This window comes from Pungitius pungitius, chromosome 8, assembly GCF_949316345.1.
Source record: "Pungitius pungitius chromosome 8, fPunPun2.1, whole genome shotgun sequence".
Taxonomy (NCBI): Eukaryota; Metazoa; Chordata; class Actinopteri; order Perciformes; family Gasterosteidae; genus Pungitius; species Pungitius pungitius.
In genome coordinates, this window is record NC_084907.1 from 12,436,960 (window position 1) to 12,459,477 (window position 22,518).

General features: G+C 43.0%; 1 protein-coding gene across 1 annotated transcript in view; it reads left to right on the forward strand.

Moving 5' to 3' along the window:
• cntn3b (contactin 3b) overlaps positions 1 to 17,607 on the forward strand; it is a 41,468-nt gene extending 23,861 nt beyond the window's left edge. The window contains exons 11-24 of the mRNA XM_037490174.2: positions 946 to 1,075; positions 1,601 to 1,751; positions 4,164 to 4,291; positions 5,103 to 5,278; positions 7,720 to 7,837; positions 8,587 to 8,745; positions 8,884 to 9,033; positions 10,254 to 10,324; positions 10,684 to 10,918; positions 11,321 to 11,430; positions 12,476 to 12,662; positions 13,378 to 13,490; positions 13,596 to 13,761; positions 14,306 to 17,607. Of these exons, the coding sequence (XP_037346071.2) occupies positions 946 to 1,075; positions 1,601 to 1,751; positions 4,164 to 4,291; positions 5,103 to 5,278; positions 7,720 to 7,837; positions 8,587 to 8,745; positions 8,884 to 9,033; positions 10,254 to 10,324; positions 10,684 to 10,918; positions 11,321 to 11,430; positions 12,476 to 12,662; positions 13,378 to 13,490; positions 13,596 to 13,761; positions 14,306 to 14,397 (1,986 nt within the window). The 3' untranslated portion in view covers positions 14,398 to 17,607. The remainder of the gene's footprint in view (positions 1 to 945; positions 1,076 to 1,600; positions 1,752 to 4,163; positions 4,292 to 5,102; positions 5,279 to 7,719; positions 7,838 to 8,586; positions 8,746 to 8,883; positions 9,034 to 10,253; positions 10,325 to 10,683; positions 10,919 to 11,320; positions 11,431 to 12,475; positions 12,663 to 13,377; positions 13,491 to 13,595; positions 13,762 to 14,305) is intronic.
• Positions 17,608 to 22,518: the final 4,911 nt, after the last annotated feature.

A 22,518-nucleotide genomic window follows, 5' to 3' on the forward strand; every position in this document is an offset into this window, starting at 1 on the left:
ACCGTTTAAACGAGGATTAAGGAACATACCCTACCTTGGTGAACGCGTGTTCTCTTTGAGAATTGGTTTTTGATGACGAGAATTACCTCTCATCCATTTACCACTTGTTGGATAGAGGTGCCGCTCATGAAATTCAAGAGGTGCTAGAGTGTTTTACTGCTTTGATAATGGGGCAGTCAGGCACACCTATCTGTATCTAAATAAATCATGTGGATAAGAACATCTGATCCAAGGGCCTTTAAATGAATACTTGATAATAACAGGCATTCACTAATTTCTTTTAAACCAATTTCAATATTACTGAGGTCAAAACCATACTGCCAGTTTCTTTTTTAATGAATAAAATCGGTTCTCGTGGTTTTACCTAACTCCCAACATCATGCCGAAGCTGTTTTATAGAGTATATAGTTATGTAGATATGCGGATGGCCCCTTTAAATCAGCAAATGGAGCAAAATGGTGTACCTCACCAATGCGTTCTATTTGACTGATCTCCCGCTTTCCAAATGTGTCTATAATTAAGAGAGCGCAGACAGAACCCCCTCCGCCCCCCTGCAGCCTTGAGGATATCTGACTAGCTCACTGGGTTTAAAAATCAATCCAAGTCATCATCCGAGCTGTCATCGCAGTTTTTACAGCTGAGCAGCCGCAGCAAATGGATTCCTTCTCCATGTGCTGCTGGTGCTGTTGTCAACATTGCTTCTCTTCTCTGCACCCAAGACGCAGGTAGCAGTTTCCACGGCTGCCTCTTGGTCGATTTCCTTATTCCAAGCTCAACATACGTAGACTGCCAGGATGCCCCCCCCCCCCCCCCTGTTTTTTCCCTCTCTCTCCTCTCCTGCTGTACTCCTCCCTTTATGGTGCACCAGTAATTGCTGCTGCGCTTGTGGATATAATAGGATGGCCCTGCAATGGATATGTAGAACTGTTTCTGTCTCCTCCTCAGGGCCGGGTACAAATCGAAAACGGGGCTCTTTCCATAGCCACAGTGAACCTGTCAGATTCCGGGGTGTATCAGTGTGTGGCTGAAAACAAACATGGCATTATTTATTCCAGTGCCCAACTAATGGTGTTAGGTAAGATTGCATTCCCCCCTCTGCTTTTATCCTGCTTATCTGTCCGTGTGTTTGATCATCTCTTGAGATAAAAAAAAAAAAACAGCAATCAGCTAAAGCTCTCCTCAGCAATCAGTCTGTAGACTCATTTCATGTCACTATGGGCTCTTCCAGCAAAAGACAAAAAAAGAATCTGATGGAGTGTCTTACTTATGGTCCTTTGATCATAAGGATTTGAACAGAACAAACACTTTGCTCTGTAGCTTTCTCATGTAGATGGGGTATTGATTTATTTGCGACACTTTCTTGACTTCCATCTTGTTGGCTTGATGAGAAATTCAATTCTGTTTTGACACATGTGAGGAGACTTTGAAGCAGGCGGCCGGGTCCCAAGGCCTTGAGTTCATGCTGGGAATTTAAGGTGCCCTCACTGAGGGAGAGAGAGAGAGAGTTGATCTCGATATTGCACGGCTGATATGCAAAGGTACAGGTTGCCTAAATTTATTCTGATCCCAACCATGCCTTCCTCTTCTCCCTGTCGCTTAGCTTCACCTCCCAGTTTCTCCAGAAGTCCATTAAAGACCTTGCTAAAAGCTCGCTCAGGCAGCCAAGTCACTCTTGAATGCAAGCCCCAGGCCTCGCCCCCAGCAATTAGCCTGTGGAAGAAAGGGAACGAGATCCTGCAGAGAACCGAAAGGTAGGATAAAAGTCCACATGCCACATGCATATTCCTGATGGCTTTTAATTGCATTCACCGCAAGCGAGACATGCTTAAATAGTGTGTTTGGGATTTGTGCAGGTGCATAAAAGGTAAGGCTAATAAGAAGAATGAAGGCAGGACAACCCACCCACCGGGAAAATGCACATGGCTTTTATACTGCGTACATGTGCAAATAGCTCTGTGTGGGGATGAAGTTGCAAGCTGGTGGTATTAACACGGCAAGCATGAAATGTCTAACACCATCAAAGATTAGCAGATGAGTATAAAGGCTGTAAATGGTGGAAATGAAACAAAAGCTGTTGCTCCTGCAATCATCAGAGGTAAATGCTCTCTTCCTCGTCATGACAAACTGAGTTTCACGTGTGCAGTCACTCGTGCCGCAATGACAAAAAAGCCTTTTAGAGGGTTTGAGAGAAAACACACACAAATGTTATGCAGACAATGAGCAAACTTAAGGGGCCACTGCAAGCAGCACAAAGTGGTAGTTTGTTGTCCTCCTCCGTCTCGCCGAGGGGCTAATTTGAGCTGCTGCAAAGATTCTACACGATGCTAAAGGACCAATTATGAAGGCGGAGGAATCCAAATGGGAAATCACAACAAACGACACATTTAAAGCAATCCCTCTGCATACTTGTCTTCATCAGAGGTGGAGAAGAATAGCGTTAGCGTTGACTAAAACCATCCGCTGACACATCGAGAATTCACTGCAGGAACGGCTGAAAAGGGGAGAAACTGGAAAAGAGCGATGAAGAGTGAAGAAACGCTCGAGTTGGAATCGCTCCCATTGCAGCTTTTTCAAAAGGAACAATACGAGGAAAGAACCTTTGCCAAAGCAGCAGTGAGGCTCCTCGGTTGGCTCCAGACCGCGAGCCGCATCCATAGCTGCAGAAAATGGGTACAGTTGAGCACACAGCATGTGTAGCCCACGTAGTCTTACACCTACACTAGTGGTGCTTAGACAGTGGGACGGGAAAAGGGTTTTACTGTTTAATGCAGCCGACGCTTTCAATCAGAGCCGTTTCTACAGGGATGTGCACACTGAATAGCAATGAATTAATGGAACTCTCAGTCGTATTATGAAAAATTAATTTCTAATACATATTTCCCCAGACGTGCATATCCTTTGAGCTTTGTTCAGTCACTTAAGTTTGCTCATTTCTGAAAGATCTCTCAAAGGGTACTCTGTAACTTGGTACTGTTTGAAAAAAATGTAATTATATCATACATGTCATTGCCATTATCGTTCGCAATCCGGTTCAACCACCGACTACGAAACTTTTGAAATCATTGAATTTTTCTGAAAAATTTCAGTACATTTTCAATTTTTGTATTTTTTTTGCATGCGCCAAAAGATAGAGGATGGTCTGTGCTCAGGTCATCATCTGATGAACTAATCGTCTTCCTCCGCGGAGCTTCTTAAAAGAAGTGTATGCAGTTTAAATATAGTGGCAGTGCACCCGGAAATTGGTCACAAAGCTTGGACCGTGTGTGGACCGGCCCTGTCCATGCACCCATTGAACTGGGCTTTGACTGGGAATTCTTCACAAAACGCATTTCACAAGGTTTCTGTCCGATTCAAAGAGATATCAGCAGGAACTGCAGACTCGCTGTGTGATTGTCGTTTTATCGGAACCATCTAGCAAACACATTGTTTGCATCAATTACAAAGCTCCGATAACACCAGTTGTCACTGAGGTCTGAGATTATGTTGATATTTTTCAAATCCACCCCAAAATCACAATTCTTTTCACCTTTATTGCTTTTGAAGGTGTAAAGATTCCATTGTTTTTCCTGTAATTGAAAGAGAGACTGAAAAAACAAATGGGAAACACATCCTTCTCCTGATTTTTTATTCTTCATTGGACTCTTGTAGCTTGGGGTCATTTTTGCTGTTGCTGCACTGTATAAAGGACATTGCTAATATAGACTGTTGGAGCCATTTTAATGTTAGCATTAGCATTAGCTCACGCCGTCTGGCTCTGCAGTATACAACAACAGATGACATTTACTCGCCTGTGGGGTCTTGCTAATACTACATATATTCCATCCCATCGTTTTGTCTTGGGTTCCCAGCGTGATGCCGTCCTCAGTGACCGTAGCAACATAATGCCTGTGAAGCTCATTGAGTTATTCAGTGTTGCTGTCTGTACGATATCATTCAGTAATGCGTAGCAGAACTAGCCCACCACTGAGACAAGGTGGCGGCTCACACATCCTGCGGCTTCACCATCTCAAAGAATTTCATTTTCAGTCGAGAGCTTTCAGACACCATGGTCAAAGTCCTTCATTTTTAAAAGAATATAGTTTGCGATAGGTCACGATAGACTACATTAACAGATCAATGACTAAGTGTACTGTGTCAGTGAAACACTGTTCTGCTTCCACCAGGATTACTCTGCTTTCCAACGGGACATTAAAGATCGCCAACGTGAGCAGACGGGATGCAGCCAGCTACACGTGCGTCGCTAAGAATCAGTTTGGCACAGCGAGCTCAACCGGGAGGCTGATTGTCACCGGTGAGTCCGGCTCTCTCCTAACAACGCACCCTTTCTTTAGTGTGCAGTATCAGGACAAAAGAAATGTAAGATAATACATGCAAAACTCTTGCGATGCTAATTATTATCACCATACAGTCTTAGTGTTTCTAGGGCCAGTCATGGTTACAACACAATGATTGGACTTGATTTAGTTGATGGTCAGTTTCCTTTATTTCAAAGTAAAGGTCAACAATCTCTTCTCAATTACGGCTCGCGGGTACCTCTTATTTAGATTGAATGCTGCATTGCACGTTTAACAACAAATACTATTGTCACATTAACATGACTGCGATACATTATCAAAAAACAGCTGTTGAATAAGCAACAACGGCAAAATCCTTGATTTAGTCAAAGGTCATTATTTATGAAGGCAGTGACATAACACGTACATGTAGCGCTCCAGTTTTGTCTGTTGTGTGTGCGTAACCACCTGACCTATTTTTCTCATTAGTTTCTAGTCTTCTCACTCACTGACAGCTGAACCATTTAATTACTGTGACCTTTCCTCAACAAACTCCCATCCGCCACAGCCACCAGTGGGAATGTGCTCCCATCTCTGTAATCGTGTTTCAAACACTTTCTCCAAAAACACGATCCCAGAGCATAAAGTGCTAACCTGATATGTCATTAAATGTTGCTGATGGACAGGGAGAGCACACATCTAATAGGAAGCCTTGATTCGGCCGTCCAACTCAAAGCGAGATGCCAGTTTCCGGAGTCACGGCGGTGTCAAAGGTTTCCTGTGGCAGCAGAATTAACATGCGTACGCCGTCGTGTGTTGTCTGGCCAGAGCCCACCAGGATCACCGTGAGGCCCACTAACATGGAGATTATTGTTGGCGAGAGCATCGTGTTACCCTGCCAGATTGCCTGCGATCCAGCTCTGGATGTTTCTTTCTCGTGGGCATTCAACGGCCAGCTCATCGACTTCCAGCGAGACGGCAATCACTTCGAAAGAGTGGGCGGGGTGAGTCATCTTGAGCATCATCCTCAGCCACATTCCGGCTATTCGCGGAATAATTGGAACACGCTGTGTGATGTGTAAAGGTTTTCTCCGCTGCCCTCCTGAGGTCTTCTCAGACACCCGGAAACCCAAGATGTTTGCCAAAGCTTGTTCATTTGAGGGTTTCATAGCGGTCGCTGGCGGATGGAATATCCAAAAGATGTTCCTTACCTCTATGGATTGGCTGTGGGAGCTACACCTGTAAAGATATATTAGGGTACTGCCATTCCAGTCATAAAGAGGGTCCTTCTTAATACGATCTTTATGCGTTTTCCTCCCTTCACCTTCAAGCTCTCTTACCTCAAGTGAGCACATGTCGTTATCGTCTCCCACTGTTGTAAGTGACTTGTGCCAAGCTATTTGTGAAGCTTGAGCCACAACATGTCCAGTATTTGTCCCTTTTTGATGAAGGGCAAAGTAAAATGTCCAGAGCAGGATGACATTTCTTTAAATGCCCCTTTCTGCTTTATATAGTCCTCCATGATGGTGGTCAGCGGCCTGGTCGCTGCCATTCACGTCTATAAGGTTGTCATGATATTTGAACGTCCTCACGGTGTTGTGGACACGCACAATTCAAATCTTCATGAATGCAAATGGAAATGACTAATGACATTGAGCTGTGCAATGGAATATAATGAGATATGGTTTTCACAGAATCTGTTTCCCCTGGCCAGAGAGATTACCAGCCCCCTGCTCAACAGCTTCGGATGAATTCATTAACATAATTAGAGGAAATCTGCCTCATCACTGCCTAGGACGGACGTCTTGCTCTCTCGGGCTCATGCTCCCAGGTTGGCCAGGTGGCGGCTGACATCAGAGAGAGAGAGAGAGAGAGAATGTGACAGAGAACTGTCACGCTGGGGGGAAAGGAGCTGAAAATGAAGGGCTATGAGAGAAAATAGAGGGCAAGGGGTAGTGTCTTCGGCCCGTGGACGCATAGAAGTCCTGCTCTGCCCTGGCCTGCTGTGTCCGGCGCCTCGGAGAGGCCGGCATCCTGAGGCGATGTTGCTGCGGATGCGAGATGTGATCACTTGCCACTGCAGGGTGATGAAATCCGCTACGACTGCAGCAACTCTTACCTGGCTCGTCCCCAGGTGACTCGTTTCTAAAAGCAACACACTTCCTTTCACAAGCCCATGTGCTTTATTACAGAGTCTTCAAGAGGTGACTTTCAGAATAATGGTGTCTGGATACAACGTGTTACTACGGGAGTGTAAATCACGTTTTAACTCTGCATACGTTGGGTACCCATGGCCCACGTGATTTTCCGTTTTGATTCATGTTTTGTTTCATTCAATGTTGCAATCCGCTCAGCTGGTTTGTAGGAATGAGTCATAGAAACCAATATATTGGGAGGATTCAACACTTAATTTGATATATTATGTAAATGTAAAGTTCCTCAGTGTTATTCGTGACCCCAAATCTTTGATTGACACGCACATCTTTTTACCTGTGTTGAGTAGTAGTAGTAGTAGTAGTAGTGTTGTTCTGTATTCAAAGTCCTGTATGGCTTGTTCTTCTGTGCTGTTGAGCTCCACAACTGTCCAAAAACTATTAAGTGAGTCCCAATGTGTGATTATTCTTCACAAACAACATGGGCAGTTGATTTTGAGTTGATCCCACACACGCAGTCCTGCTGTTTTATACTAGATCAGACATAAGAAAACCAAAGAGATATTCATCCATGGCTGAAAATAGTCCCTGACAAATTGGTCATTTATTCCTTTGACATTCAGACTATTGTCTGGTTTTGTTGTTGTTGTTTTCAAGTCAGTAAGAGAAGAACAAGCTCGGGTCTGAGCAGTTCTAAGAATTGAGAGACAGACAAAGGTATTGTTGAATTTTGCTCATTTAATGACATTTGTTGACACCAAAAGTATTGAAAAAACGCCAGCGTGCCTCTCATGCAGCAACTAATAATATACATGTCAAGATCACAGTGTTTGTGCTTCGCTGTGCAGACACAGGCATTCGGCTTATGTAAAATAATATTTGCTTCACCATGGGAGTTATACTCATATCTTGCTTGAGCTTATGTGATTACAGAATAATTAGGATTGGCTTGCCAATTAACTCAACTATGTTTGTTTTGTGGGTCCTGTGTTTAGCTGGTAGCTGTTTGTATGGAGCGGGGTGGGGGGGGGGGGGGGGGGGGGGGTTGGCAGGGGCTTGTTGGTCGGGTTACGCCTGAAGGACAGCCAAAAGCACTATTTGTGCAGACTACATCTGCCATGCCTGTTGTTAGTGTTTGGAGAGATGCAGAAATCTGTGGCCTGGAGACAACATGATTGCGTAAAGCATTATGAATGTTTCAAACATCCTCATGCCAGAGGCCGAGTGATGAAATAACGTTGCATGTCTTTCTTAGCCTCATGTTTTCCAACCATCATATCCCCCCCTTCCAGAGCATATCAGGGGATCTGATGATTCGAAACATCCAGCTGAACCACGGGGGTAAATACATCTGCGTTGTTGACACTGACGTGGAGAGCCTGTCCACCTCTGCCATCCTGGTTGTCAAAGGTAAGAATGCCAAAAGGATTTCGGGAGCTTGTTAACATGCCAGGGCATGAACTCCCTGTTGCATCTACCGTGAGATAATGTGGCCGTTGAAGCATCCGCACAAGTATTCAAAGACAAAGAGGTTTAACAGAGACGGATGTAACGGATTGGGGCTGCCCCACTCAGTGTTGTAAGCTTATGTTTACATTTACATTACTATAAGTCTTGCTGAATAAAATGAGAAAAATCTTTGTTCTTTGGTTGCTGGGTGTACCTGGCTCACAGTGCAGGCTTATCTCTGATGATTACATGTTCATGCCCCTTAACAAACTGTAATAGCGTCCCCAGGTGCTTTAAGAAGGCCCTGATTGTAGCATAAAATGACTAATAATTGGCTCATTTGCACAAGGGCAAAATATCATCATCAAGGATTTAAATAATTGAAGTGAGCGACAGTAACAGGGCAACATCGGAGCACCTAACGGTCTCAGGCTGCTCGCTCCACTCTCCGAAATGGACTTTCCTCTCGTCCTTTTCTCTGGTGTCTGCTCTCATCGAGCCCCCCCTTCCCTTTTGTCATGAATGATCCCATTCCGTTGGGTAATCACATGGTAGACGCGCAGTGACTGAAGAGTCCCCGCATGCACGCGGCGAGCGAGGAGCCCGCGATGGAAGGGAGCGCGGCAGCCTTGATGTGTAACAAGGGGCAGAAGTCTTAATGAGTTTGATGAGAGGAGGCTTCACGGCTCTTCATTCTCTGACTGATTCAGGTCCGCCCGGTCCTCCGGACAAAGTGGCAGTGGAGGAGATCACCGACAGCACGGCCCAGCTTTCCTGGACTCCTGGAAGGGACAACGGCAGCCCCATCACCGGCTACGTCATCCAGGCCCGCACGCCCTTCACTGTGGGCTGGCAGGCTGTCGACACAGGTACAGTGGAACGCTCCCCCCTGTCCCTTTGCAATATTTATCTGGATTGTATTCCGGGGTTTTATTTATTCATCGTTCAATTTGAGTGCATGCTGTGCGACAACCTGGTTTTCTAAAGAACACGTTTCCAATCGGCAGTGCCCGAGATGGTCAACGGTAACACGCTGACAGCGACAGTGGTGGGTCTGAACGCCTGGGTGGAGTACGAGTTCAGGGTGGTGGCCCGCAATATGGTTGGCCTGGGAGAGCCCAGTCCGTCTTCAGCCAAGACCAGGACAGAGGACACAAGTAAGTGAAACGAAACCGTAATCATGGAGCAGGGAACTCTCTGAATGAAACATGCACTGTGTACATCTTTTGTGCTTTCTGTTGGTTGTTTTGTTACATGGAAGCAGAGCAACAACGTCTTTGGACAGTCATGGACCGACAAATGTCCAATACACAAATGAACAGCTCCAGAGAGCTGTGGTTTTAGAGCTTAGTGCATCCGGGCAGCTTGAAATATGAATCTAATATTTGACTTGTGGTTACTTGGATAGTGATCAGCCCTTGCATTGCATTGTTGGGAGGTTCCAATAATGAATGAGGTTTACATGTTTCCTAAACTCCAGAATATATTCAGTGACATATGATGAGTATTATCGGTAAGATTGCATAATTGACAAGACAAGCAGAAATTAATTCCACTTACATGGTGTTTTGAAAAAACTTGATATCATTAACTTCATGATTTAACTGTAAAACAAATATTAGGTAGTGTTCTTTGTATTTGGAATTTTGGGATTTTTGATGGGGACATATGAGGTCGGATGAACTTGATCCAAAATTGCAAATTGGTTCCTTGACAAAAAATACTGTTTTCTTTCAGAGAATAATCTTGTTTTCTTTTCTTTTCTTTCTTTCTTAGAAGACAGTGTATGTGCATCATTTAATCTAAGTGTACATCCTTGTTTTTTCTCAAACTATACCCCTGGTCTGGCTCATACCTCTTTTATTCTGCCTTTCTAAGAAGTGGTATTATTATTATTCAGGTTTTCCTCCGTGGAAACAGGAGTGGATGTTTTCCCCCAACATTTAACCCTATACGGCCTTGCCTGAGCAGCAGATATGATTGCTGACACATGAAATGCGACGCCCAACTGACTACAGGACACTAAAAAGCATGTGCACAAGTGCTCCTCCTCCCACACTATCAGCTTTTCCATCTCACTGCGCTGCACAAAAAGTGTTTGAGTGGGAGCACGAATGATGTGGGTTGGAGCTGGGTGTCATTCGCAAAGCGACAGATCTTGGCTTGGTGATTATGCACTGTGACATTTGGGAAGTATCGGCAATACACTATTTTCAGAATTGTTTGTGTTTGAACTGTGAGCGGTTTGCTGGGTGTAAAATAGAAGATGGCATCTGCAGCAGGAAGCCTTGTCATGACGCTAAAAGTAGAGTTGGGGCTTCTATTCAAGCTTTTCAAACTGTGTTCTAATTGCTCCCCTCTGGGCTCTACCTCTCAGTTCCTGACACAGCGCCCACTGACGTCGGAGGTGGAGGCGGTACAAAGTCTGAATTAGTGATAACATGGGAGGTAAGTCATCTTTCACATTTTAGTCGTCCATCCACTGACGGTTAATGCTTCCGCTCAACTGCGCACAATTGAACGGGCCAATTTTATGACCTACATTAGAGCGAGGCACCTAAGGCCCCAAGGGCCCTCTCTTCCCGCATCCGGTATAGGGCCGGAGAGCCTTCGCTCTTCAGGGCTTTGTACTTTAGGCACCGTCGCACACCCACGCAGGAGAAAAATAGTAAGGCAGAAGGTGATCGAGGAGGGTGGGAACGGCCAAATTAGGAGCCCTCGACGCAGGTACAGCGCAGAGACGGGCCTGTCCGTTTCTCTGTCCGTATGCGTTTTAATATCACTATAGTTTTGTGTTTCGCTCCCAGCCTGTTGCCGAGGAACTGCAGAACGGAGAGGGCTTCGGCTACATCATCGCCTTCCGGCCCGTTGGCACGGTCACGTGGACCAGGGCGGTCATCTCCGCGCCCGCAGCGGCGCCGTACGTCTTCCGCAACGACACCATCCCGCCTTTCTCGCCCTTTGACGTGAAAGTGGGGGCGTACAACAACCGAGGGGAGGGGCCCTTCAGTTCCATCGCCACCGTTTACTCGGCAGAGGAAGGTAAGCGTGGAGCGATGCTTAAGTAAAGCTCTAATCTCTCTCCTCACAACTGTGACCTTGAATAGAAAAGATAAAATGTGCTTTGGCATTTCCCACCCCTCTCAAACTGGGAATGTCAACTTGATATTAGTTATCATGCTGGTAGATTACAGGAAATCCTAGCAGACACTTACCACACCGCGCTGTCAGGAAGGTATTGTCTTAATTTAATTTGCCGAGTAGATGCTTCCCTTATGTCAGTCAAAGATCCCATTAGAAGAGAGAGGGGGAAATAGCTTTTCAGCTAAACTACAGGTCTATTGTTATTGCTATTAGCGTGTGTGTGTGTGTGTGCGCGCGTGTGCGTGTTGTATTGGTGTTGGATAAGTCGAGGGGATTCTCACCAACGCTCTATTTCTGCAGTCCCCAGCATGGCTCCTAGGAAGGTTTGGACTAGCAGTGTGTCCGCAGTACAAATGGAGGTGATCTGGGAAGCTGTCCCCACCATCTCAGAAAGAGTCCTCGGATATGAGGTACAATGTGAAAGACTGTTAGATCATGCTTTCCTTGTTTCCCCCCTCAGATGAAATGGCAATTGAGCTTCTCCCATGTGGCATCTTAATCTGATTAAAACCATCCTCTCTTAGTTCTTCGGGTTATTTTTCTCTCTCGTAATGTTCTACAACATTCTCACATACAAGGAAATTTTCTTTAGTGTCATGGTATCATGAAATTACCCACACAAGGAAAATAACAGCCCCCATCCTTCCAAGAATGCAAAGAGGGCTTTGCTGTTTTATTCCCACCCCCCTGCGGTGCTCTTTCAGTATCTCTCACCTCGGGCCCTCAGCACAGAGCTCTCCAGTTGCCATGGCGGTGGCCACATTGTCCTTTCAGAACAGAGCTCTTTTCTCCAAACCCCATCCTGGAGTGGATTTAAGCTGAAGAATCTCTATGGGCCACCGACAGCATGAATGGACTTGTGTCCTAGTGCTCAGCCTTTGATTAGACGTTGTTAGTTGTGAACACTATCCATCACCACAATTAATGCTTAAAAGATTACATTACGGTATTGTATGGCTGAGGCTTCAAATTTCATTTTAATTACATATCAACTCAACTGTCCCTCAATACACATGAATATTGAAGATGACCCAAAGCAAGCGACCAAGTAGTCCATTTTCCTTCATCAAATATTGTGATTGAAATAAATAGCCTGGGGGAAAGCATCTTCAAGAAGAAAGCAATCTTTTCATACGCAATTTAAAGTAATTAGAGACAATTATCTATAACCTCTTCACTTTTAATATACAACTTTCTAAGACAAAAGTTAAAAAAATGACGTGGTTCGAAAGGACAAAAAATCCGCTTATCTTTAATTTTTCATCTTGGGTCAGTCATCATGTCACTAACTCACTCGTTGTTTGTTTGGCCCGGATGACAGAGAGGATGTGCATCAGTAATTAAGATTTCACGAGGGGAAAACTCTATACTCGCAATGATGGGATTGAATGCACCACTAGAAGCAGGCTATTTTTGCCCAATGATTGTGACTTCTTTTTTCCCCCCACCCAATAGGTAGTGTACTGGGAAGACGACACCAAGCCTGAAACTGTTGGCAAAGTGCGCATATCTGGGAACTACACCCTTGTGAACATCACTGGGCTGAGGGCCAACACGGTCTACTACCTCTGTGTCGCCGCATTCAACACGGCTGGCCCCGGGCCACAGTCGCCACCCATCAACGCCACCACAAAGAAACCTCGTGAGTCCCCCCCCCCCCCCCCCCCAGTACGGTGACATCGTACTGTCCTCAAAATGACACGCACAGCGTTTCTTTTCGGTTTCTTTTTCGTTATGCTCGCGAAATTCAATGTGACGTGAGAACTCCATTTTCCGCGGGTTGGAATGAAACGTAGTGGGTGGGTTGAGGGGTGCTGCAGTGCTGCTATTCAAAATGTCTACACAAAACGTTTCACAAGCATCTTGGGACCCAAGCCCAAGACCCAATATTCTACGATATGAGGGAAAAAATAACCCCAGCATATTTGTGTTTCATGACACTACGAGGGTAAAAAATAAATAACTAAAAACACAGGCAAATGAAGATATCTTCACTTCAAGTGAAATAAATAATACATGTGCAGCACTGAGAAAAAAACAATACAGAAATGCAACCTAATAGGGAAACACGTTTAATATCTGTTACATTTTCAGGATGCCATGTGATCGGTGTGCTGTGTTTTGCTGTATTTGCTTATGTTTTAGGATCCAAGGGCCTCTCTTGATTAGTGGTGCTATGCTGCATTGTATGATTCAGTTTCTTTTAAAACAATCAAAATTCCTCTGTGCAGCCGACTGTGCTTCATGAAGCAGGAATTTGAAGCTGGTTCTAAATGCATATTAGTTGAGAAAAAAAACCCAAAGGAAAAAGCTACGCAGCATGTCCTGAAGTATACCTTGACCTCTTCCTTTTCCAGCTCCAGATCGCGCTCCGCTCAACATACAATGGACAATGATTGGTTCCACACTCACAATGGAGTGGGATGCGGTAGTAGCCATGGAGACAGAATCGAGGGTCACTGGATATCTGGTCGGTCCCAATTCACTACAAAGCTCTGACTTATCTTCAGATAAGGTCAGGTTTAGAGGTTCCTGGCCAGAACTAATTTCTCCACGTCACCCTCCTCTCCTTCAGGTGTTGCTGAAGAGACAACGCAACAACGACATTAACGCCATCCTCATCAACAAAACCACCGTGGAGCTCAGCCTCTTCGCCAACGACAACTATCTGATTCAGATCAAGGCCATGAGTGAGGGCGGCGAAGGTGTGGGCAGCGAACCCATCCACATCCATAAATTAAGTAAGTTAACTTTTGTCTCTTATGCCTCACTGCACTCTCCGTGTGACCACTGATAAAGCATAGGGTTCAATAATTCAGAGGGTACATTTAATTCGGCTTCATCGCATCCCTTTCCATCCGTGTGTAATAGACTTATTTCGAGTGCAAGAAAAGCGACCTTTTTAGAAATGCGTGCACGGTGTCATCCATCTCTGCCATTCGGTTATTATTCCTTGTTGACTGGCTGCAGAGCGCTGCAGCATATAAAGTAGTTCCCATCCCGCTGCTTCGCAAAAAAATTGTGAGGCGGCTCAGTGTTCCGCTATCCTCTTTGATATGATGCGAACTTTATCATCTATCTAGGATTCTTATGCCGCCTCTCCTATTGGAAGTCGGTATTAATGTAGATATGGGAGAGAATAAAGGTTTATGAAATTAAATGCCAGTTGCCTTTTGGTCCATGATGACTTGGAAGACATTTAGGAGGTAGCACTATGGAGTGCAGGGGTTTTCTCTTTTGATTTGAGCAGTTCTGGATCTTCACTAACTGCTCTTTGGTTTGCAGGCATGGGGGCGCGGGGCTCGGGTGCAGCCCGCCTCATCCCGTTGTGCCTATCAGCGGTCGTCATAGGCGCCCTGCTCTGCTCCTCCTGGTGATGTCTGATTGGAGCCCACAGAGCGCCCTCCTACCCCTTTGGTCCCTTTAGTCAGCCTGTCTGCTGGACTGGCACGAGGCCTGGGCTTTCTGCGGCCTGGACCGGGAGAGACAGGAAAGGACCGGACTTTGCCAAATTCTTTCAAGGGACCATGGCGCTTTCTTTTCAAAGGGCCTTCAGATGGAGGCGTGAGGATTTGTTTTGCGTGCATGATACTCTTCAGTATATTTACCCCGGTCATAAGTGCCACCATGCTCTAGGTTTTTTTACTCTTTTATTTTTGAAGTTATGATAACTCGTGGTATCTTTTGGAGATACTAATGCCTTAAAAACAAATTTTGCCCATAAAGTCCATACCAAAGTAGGTGACAGGCTGCATCCTCTATGGTTTCTCTTTCTCTATGACAAGAATTGCCCTTTCAACAGTTTGATTGCTTCAGTGATTTCATTCCTATTTCTTTCTCTCAAAAATTGAATTTAGAAAAAACCATTTACTTCGACAGAATATCACATTCTTCGCAGCTTTTGCCAAAAGAAACAACAATTGCGGGCTTAAAAACATCCAACCAGGCTTTGACAGATGTACGAAAGATGCATAGCAAATTGATCAACTGTGTGTGGAACATACTGAAATAATAGTATGTCTGTTGTAGAGCCACAGTCTCCTGAGCTTAAGGCCTTCACTACAATACTCTGAAAGATCCTGGCATTTTGCCATATCTCGCTCCTCTAAATAATAAATACCCATCACACTCTGTGTTCTGGGTTGCGGAAGATATCGGCCTATGGTGTCAGATCCCGTGTGTGCTTTTCCTCCTTCACATTTAGACAACCCCTGTTCTAGATATGCACACCATATCACAGAGACATGTAACATGTTCACGCCACAGATGAAAACACCCTACAGCATAACAGTGCCTTCACTAGAGCTCACTTATTTCTCTTTCTTTGCTTTTTAAACAGCTTAGGGGGACGATTCATGTTGCAGAAGAAGACCTTGTTAGCTCTTCTCTCTCTGAAGAAGTTTTTCAGAAAGGAGGGGCCTGTTGTTGGAGAGGGTATCTTGATCAAATTTTCATTGGAACAAGTGTTTACCTTTGACTAAATGGGTTGGAAGCTTTAGGAGAGGCACAATAGATTGAGATATATGGCGGAAACTTCTGCCTCGGTATTTATGGTTTGTGGATTAATAAATGTATGACTCCATCTGAAGCATAATTTCTGGGCCATTAAGATATCAGAATAATTGAGTCCAATACTGCGGTGCGAGTGGCCTGACTGGAGCGAAATGCCCGGCTGTCATTTTAGCCAGACCCCATCACGGCCAATTGGACGCACACAGGGACAAAGCAGCGTTGCTACTCTGCCGAGGGGGATCTACTTTTCACGCCCTTTTTATCATGTGGATGAGTCTGTCAAAAGAAAAGGTGTGATTACTGGGGTCCCGGTGATAGTCTCCGTGGATGTGGAAGGATACAGTTAACTGAACTGCTACACATTACTGTGCCTTTGCTGAACATGGGGCTGTGTACGGTCATTAGCTCGCAGGCTGTCGTCGTCTGTATTTTGCACTCTCTGTTACCCCACCGCCCCCCGCCTCCCCAAAGTCGAATGAAAGCACAAGGAATTGATGCAAGGCGACGGGATGTTCTCCCTTACCCGTGTGAACAGGTGCGCGTTCCCCAGAGGCCTCGTCAAACGCCCAAGCGGCCGACATAATCAGGCTGTCCTATCTGCTCCCTCGCCTGTTTCATAAAGTGCCGTGCTCTTTGATTAGAACGCTGCAGACCAGTCAATGGAATATTGATTTTCTTGCTCCATTATTACAGCTGTCACAATTCCGCTGCTTGATTGACTCATGGCCACGCTCGTATTGCACCTGTTCTGCTGTGTTACAGTACAGTCAATGATGTTTCAGAATTATTGGACTACTTCAAAGGCATTCTTTTTCTCTTTCAGTTTGCTTTTTTACTCAAAATCACACTGTAGTTGCGCAATTTGTTTCACAGATTTTGAAAAGTATTTTGTGGTGTAGTGGTAGATTGTGATTTTTCATTGAAGCAGTGATCTGACAGTGATTGGCTGGTTGAGTAATTTGGGTTAGAGATCTAAATAATAATCTCTTTCTTTAAACATGAAAAAAACATTAAAACCTAGTCACACAACTATTTCAAACAATAGTCTAAATTCTCATGGCTCAACTAAATCATGTCAACCGGTGAGCTATTTGTTCTGGGACCATTAGCAAACAATTAATCCAAAATAGAGTAGGCTTATCTAGTTTATCAGTTTTAGACAACTCATGAGACAGGTTTTTATGGTACGGATATGTTGAATGAACTGTAAAAACCAAATGGTCTGTTATATACCAAGCTAATGGGCTACACTGAACAAGCTAGCTAGCTTGAGGAGTTGTTTTAATGATAGAAAACAAAGAAACAATAGCCTGGCTATTACTAGCATGTTCCTGCTCTCTGTTGGTTAGCTCGTTAGCTACACGAGGTCACAAAAACAGCCCTGTGAGACCTCATGATGTCACCGAGCCTCGAGCAGGGCCTCAAAGCAGCTTGATCCAAGTGGTGTCAATATTTCTGTTATGTTTAAATACCGTAACCTCATTGCAAGGTGGCAGACTCATAGGTCATTAATTATTGTGTGGCAGTTCCTCAAAGCTGTCTTAATTTTAACATTGTTGTAATTCAGCCTAATGTTTCTTACTTCTGCTCATAAACCACATAAGAAGCAAAACTATTGTTTCTGACCTTTTGCTTCAATAAATACAACATCCATTACAATCTAATTGGAAATGAAGGCAGTGATTAGTGGCATCAGCTGAAATGGCTGAAGTGTACTGATCACAGAACAGCAGCATCGCTATTTATATCCACAAGGTCTATTATGTTAGGTTGGTTTCCGTGGTTGTCGTTACTAGAAAGGAGTGTACCTGGTGTGGTGTAAATAGCTTGCATATATTTTTTAAACATGGCCATCAAAGATAAACCTTACTGCTTTTTATATTGTGTGTTCTCCAACCTTAATACTGGTGTATTAATCAATGATCTCTGTGAGATACTGACATGTAGAGTGGTATTTTCATATTGAAAAGTAACTGTTTTGTCTTGTATACTAAAATTGTGCATGTTCATCATGGTTTGTGACTTTGTGTTTGATTCTTTTCTAAAACTATAACTTAATAAAAATGTTTATTCCAGCCAGTAGTCACTTTGCTTTTGTTTTCACATGGGCTACTGCATATTCCTAAATTAACTTATTTTAAGTCAAGTTACCGCAAACACGGCTCAACAAGATCTGCTTTTTGCGTGTCATAGTTTAGTGCTTAGGCAGAAGCCTTTCTGTGTAGTGTGTTGACAGAGAAGGGTTAACACTACACAATAATGCTATTAAATCGTTGTAGTTACGCTTGGGCGAGAAAACTACTTCTTCAGGGTTCGCAAAACAATGGTAATGATAAAAATACCTTTCTTTTGTGTGACTTGAGGGACAAACTGGTCCTCTGAGTGAATGTCCTGTGTTCGTTGGACACGTTGGAAAAGAGGCGAGGATGGAAGGCAGGTTGCACTGAACTTTTAGGGAAAATACTGTTTGGAGTAACACATTTTTGAAACATTGACATAGTTAAATTAGAGCAAAACACATCATTAATTATAAATTAATGGGAATTCTGAATTATCATCCAGACATAATCTCAAATCAGGTAAAATACAGTTCAAGTTCCCAAGATGATGAGAATAAACCGGAGACAGAAGCTGGTCTTGAGGGTTTTGAGGCTGAGACCAACTGGGGACTACATTTTCTTAGAAATCTCAACAAGGATTAAGGGGTTTCTGAAGGATAACCGGGGACGTAGGCTGTAATAAAAAACTACCTACATCGCACCACTGATAAAAGGCAGCATGCAGCATACATTTTATTTATACTGCATGTATTAAAACAAGTTCTCAAAGCTCCCGGGGAGGAAAACAAACCACCACTTTATGTACAATTCTGGTGAAATTCATTCGTTTTGTTTCCTTTATAAAATACTGCATTGTTAAGATCCCCTCTTCTTCCATAAATTATTCCGAAAGTTCCAAAAGGGTAAAATAACACAGTTAAGGTAGTCAATGTAAGACATTGTCCTACAAAATGTGCTCTGACTGCTTTTTCAGTGACTGCTCTGCCACAGTGGTGAGATGTCTCTATTGATAGAAACCTTTTGTATTTTCTATCCCTTTTGTGTCACTGTTCTCTGAGGGAATGTTGGTTAGCTGAAAGTGGCAAAACATGTTTCTCCTTTCATGAGCACAATTTGACATCAAAATAACATAAGTTGATGTTAAAATCAGTATTATAATTGCGCCATTTTGGCAAAACCCTTGGGGCTCTCGAATGGCGGTCTACCAAGGCGCACAAGCACGGAAACATACAGATGTTTCCAGAGGTCTAAACCATTACATGGTTTCTAGTTTCTACTATCAATAATTTGACCTCATTTTACATATGACCTATTTCACCGTAGATTGGATTTAAAAGTAGCATGTAGAGCATTGGTCGATCGTTGAATAATTCACATGAGTTAACTGCCAGGGCTTTAGAGATATCGAGTGAAAATCCAATGTGCAACTGAGATGTACTATGTTTAACATCAATGATGACATCACAGCAACGATTCCATTGAAGTAAATGTGGCGCCTCCCTAAACCGGAAAAGCTACTTTGATGTGTGGGATTCACACATCAGTCCAAAGCAGGGCCTTTCAGTGAGATACAAACTTACTTTGTGTGTCAGAATATAATCACCTGATTCATCAAAGGATGTGCATTTTACCCATCATTAGCCTCATACATTCTGTGAAGAATGGATGTTTCTTTGTCTCTGACCGAAGGCCGTCTCCAAGTAATACATTCGACCCGCATGGTTCAAACCTGCTTTCACAACTTGTTGGCCTCCTTGTCCTTTTCTTTTTTCTGCAGTAGCTTTAAAGGAGATGCATTCTATAATGAATATGAAATGATCCCAACTGAATATCATGTATCAAAGCCTTTCTTGTGCCATCGCCTCTACCCGTGTGGTCCGTACTTGGCCTGAAAAGGGAAATTTTCTTCAGATTGGTGAAATTGTTTTTAAAATATAGTGGCAAGCCCAACAGGAAGGCTGTTTCATTAGTTCCACAAAACAGTGACGTAAAACCCAAATGAAAGTTCATTTGAAGGCTTTTCTCACAAAAAGCAATGGCAGTAAATGTTCTGCCACATTTTGATCTGCCAAATGAAAGTGGTTTGCAGACTACATTTATTACAGATAAGATGTTTATGAATGACTCAAGGTCACTTCTTGATTTCTTATTTATTCATGGTATATGTATCAGGGTTTTATAATTGCAAAAGTATTTTGGTCTTTTCACACAGAACCGCTGATGGCCGCACCAAGAGTTCACAACTTTCAATAAAAATATTCATTGAATTGAGAAAAATACTTTCACTCGCATGGTATCTTAAGTTATTTTCTACAGAAATGCTTAATCTTTCATAAGATCCACAGGGATTGACCTTTCACCAATAAAATTGCCAGAAGAAAAATCGGATCAATCTTTTAGATCAATGAAAATATCAGTGCAATCATGCCTCGACACAAGCTGTCACTCTTCCTTTTGAAGTAATGCTGTGAAATATTTTTTTACATATTTTCTGAAATTGTGTCAATATGAAATCAATACAACAAAAGGCTCCATCAAAACACACAGAGTTGTGACTGGAAGCGGGAGTCAAGGGCTGTTTTACGAACAATATCCATATTTGTTGTTGACTTTCATAAATGTTCATTTTGGGGGAGTGCCTTTAAGGGTTACAAGTTAAGTTAAAGTTACGATTTAGCAACTTTTGAAAATATCAACTGAATACTTTCACTGTAAAAGATCTGAAAACAGCAGGCCGGGTTCTTCTGATGGATTCCTTAAACCAGTTGCTAGAAGTTAAGTAGAAGTTACTCATTTCAAAAGTAGATCAATTCACCCTCTTGCCAAGTGTTAGTTGATGATAGACTGTGAAATAAAAGATCGAAAGAAGTTATCTTAGTTTAACTTAAAGTAAAAACAGTAGAAAAGCATTTGTACACCATAGTTTTTGTTTGGACTAATTGTGTTAAGGTCAGTAGTGTTACAGTTTATTATCCCTGGATATTCTTACTTAAAGCCCAGCAATAATACAATTAATTTACCATTCACGGTCCATATACTTACTGGACAGGGCTATTGCTTTAAATCATTCATGGCTATGGATGTTGTATCCATAGCCATGAATAGAGCTCTCCCCTCTCTGTGTCTGTCATTAAGAAAGTGAACGACACCGACTGGTTCACTATTTAAAGACTTAAAATCTTCCTCCCTCATTCTGGGACGTACAAAATAAAATAATAAAGTGCACATTTCAGGTAAACAAGAACTCAGCCTGAAGTGCAGCCTGAAGTGCAGTGCAGCTTAAACTGTTCTTTTATTCAAGTTTGCTGTGAACAAAGCAGTCAAGGATCTGATTTCAGAAACAATGAACGGTAACAGTAAGGTTACCAATAAAAGGTGAGCTGCTACTTCTTTGCTTTCAGCAGCTACTCAAACAGACTGATGACATTTCAGACAACAGTCATCCACCCCCCCCAAAAAAAGAAATTGACGTTGTTAAAATGGGTTGGCATTAACGGTGTTAACGTGTTTAACAGACAGCACTAATGTATGTGTGTGTATATATATATGTATATATATATATATATATATATATATATATATATATATATATATATATATATGTATATATACACACACACACAGCGGGTGAAATAAGTATTGAACACGTCACCATTTTCTCAGTAAATATATTTCCAAAGAAGCTATTGAGATGACATTTCAATATAAAAACCAAAACAAAGAAGTTCAGAAATAAAGTTATTTGTGATAATGTGAAATGACACAGGGAAAAAGTATTGAACACATGAATAAAGGGAGGTGCAAAAAGGTATGGAAAGGCAAGACAACAGCTGAAACTCAGTAATGAAAAAGCAATCCAGACCCTTGTCAGTGCAAATTAATATCAGCTGGTTCAGTCCCAACTGATGGCTATAAAAAGGTCTCATTGCCAAGGTGTCACACAAGACATATCCCATGATGGGTAAAAGCAAAGAGGCGTCGCAAGACCTTCACAACCTAATTGTTGCAGAACACAATGTCAATAGCTCCTTTGGAAATATATTTACTAAGAAAAACAGTGATGTGTTCAATACTTATTTCACCTGCTGTATATATATATATTCATATTTGTGTTTAACATGTTTTGCAACTTGATAATATGTTATCTGACTGCTAAGTCAGAAGGCCATTAAAATGTAAATGATGAGTAAATGATGTATCCCTTCAGGCAACATGCACTAGACTTGAGGTACAGATGAAGGGCTCTGCCACATTGAGTTGGCTATTCATAGACTTCTTTTCAACAGCTGGACTGTTCCTCAGCTTTGTCCCCTGGGCTTCATAGATGCTCCATCAGCGTTCACTAATTAGGAGGGCGCCCTTTTTTTTTTTATTCCTCCGCTCTCCTTACAGATGACAAGAGAAGGGACACAGGACGGATGGTTGGAAATGAATCAGAGAGGTTTGCTAATGAGGGGCTTTTCTGCCCTGTGTGGCCAGAGAACAATATGAGAAGGAGCATCCTGATGCAAGCTCCATCTATCACTGTGGAGACAGCGTGGAGACACCAGAGGAGCAAAGCTTTTAAAGGGGATCTATAATGTCGGCACAAATCAAGAAAGGGAAGGTATCATCTCAAACAGCAAATGATGAATCTGGACCACTATGAACTTCAAATACTTTATCTTTATCATTGAAAAACCGAATATGTTGAATGTATTAAATTCTCTTCTGAGAGTTCCTGAATGTCAGCCTGGGAGACTCCTATTTCCCACTAAGCATTGAATTTTTCTGTCTGAAACATGCAGACTTCATGAGCAGGGTCTAAACTGGCCAGAGCAATTACATAAAAACACATGATCGACACCAAGTGATATAATTAATATTCAGCAGAAATGAAGCTCTAGGAAAGTTCAGTCAGTAAGACTCTTGCATCATAAAACTGCC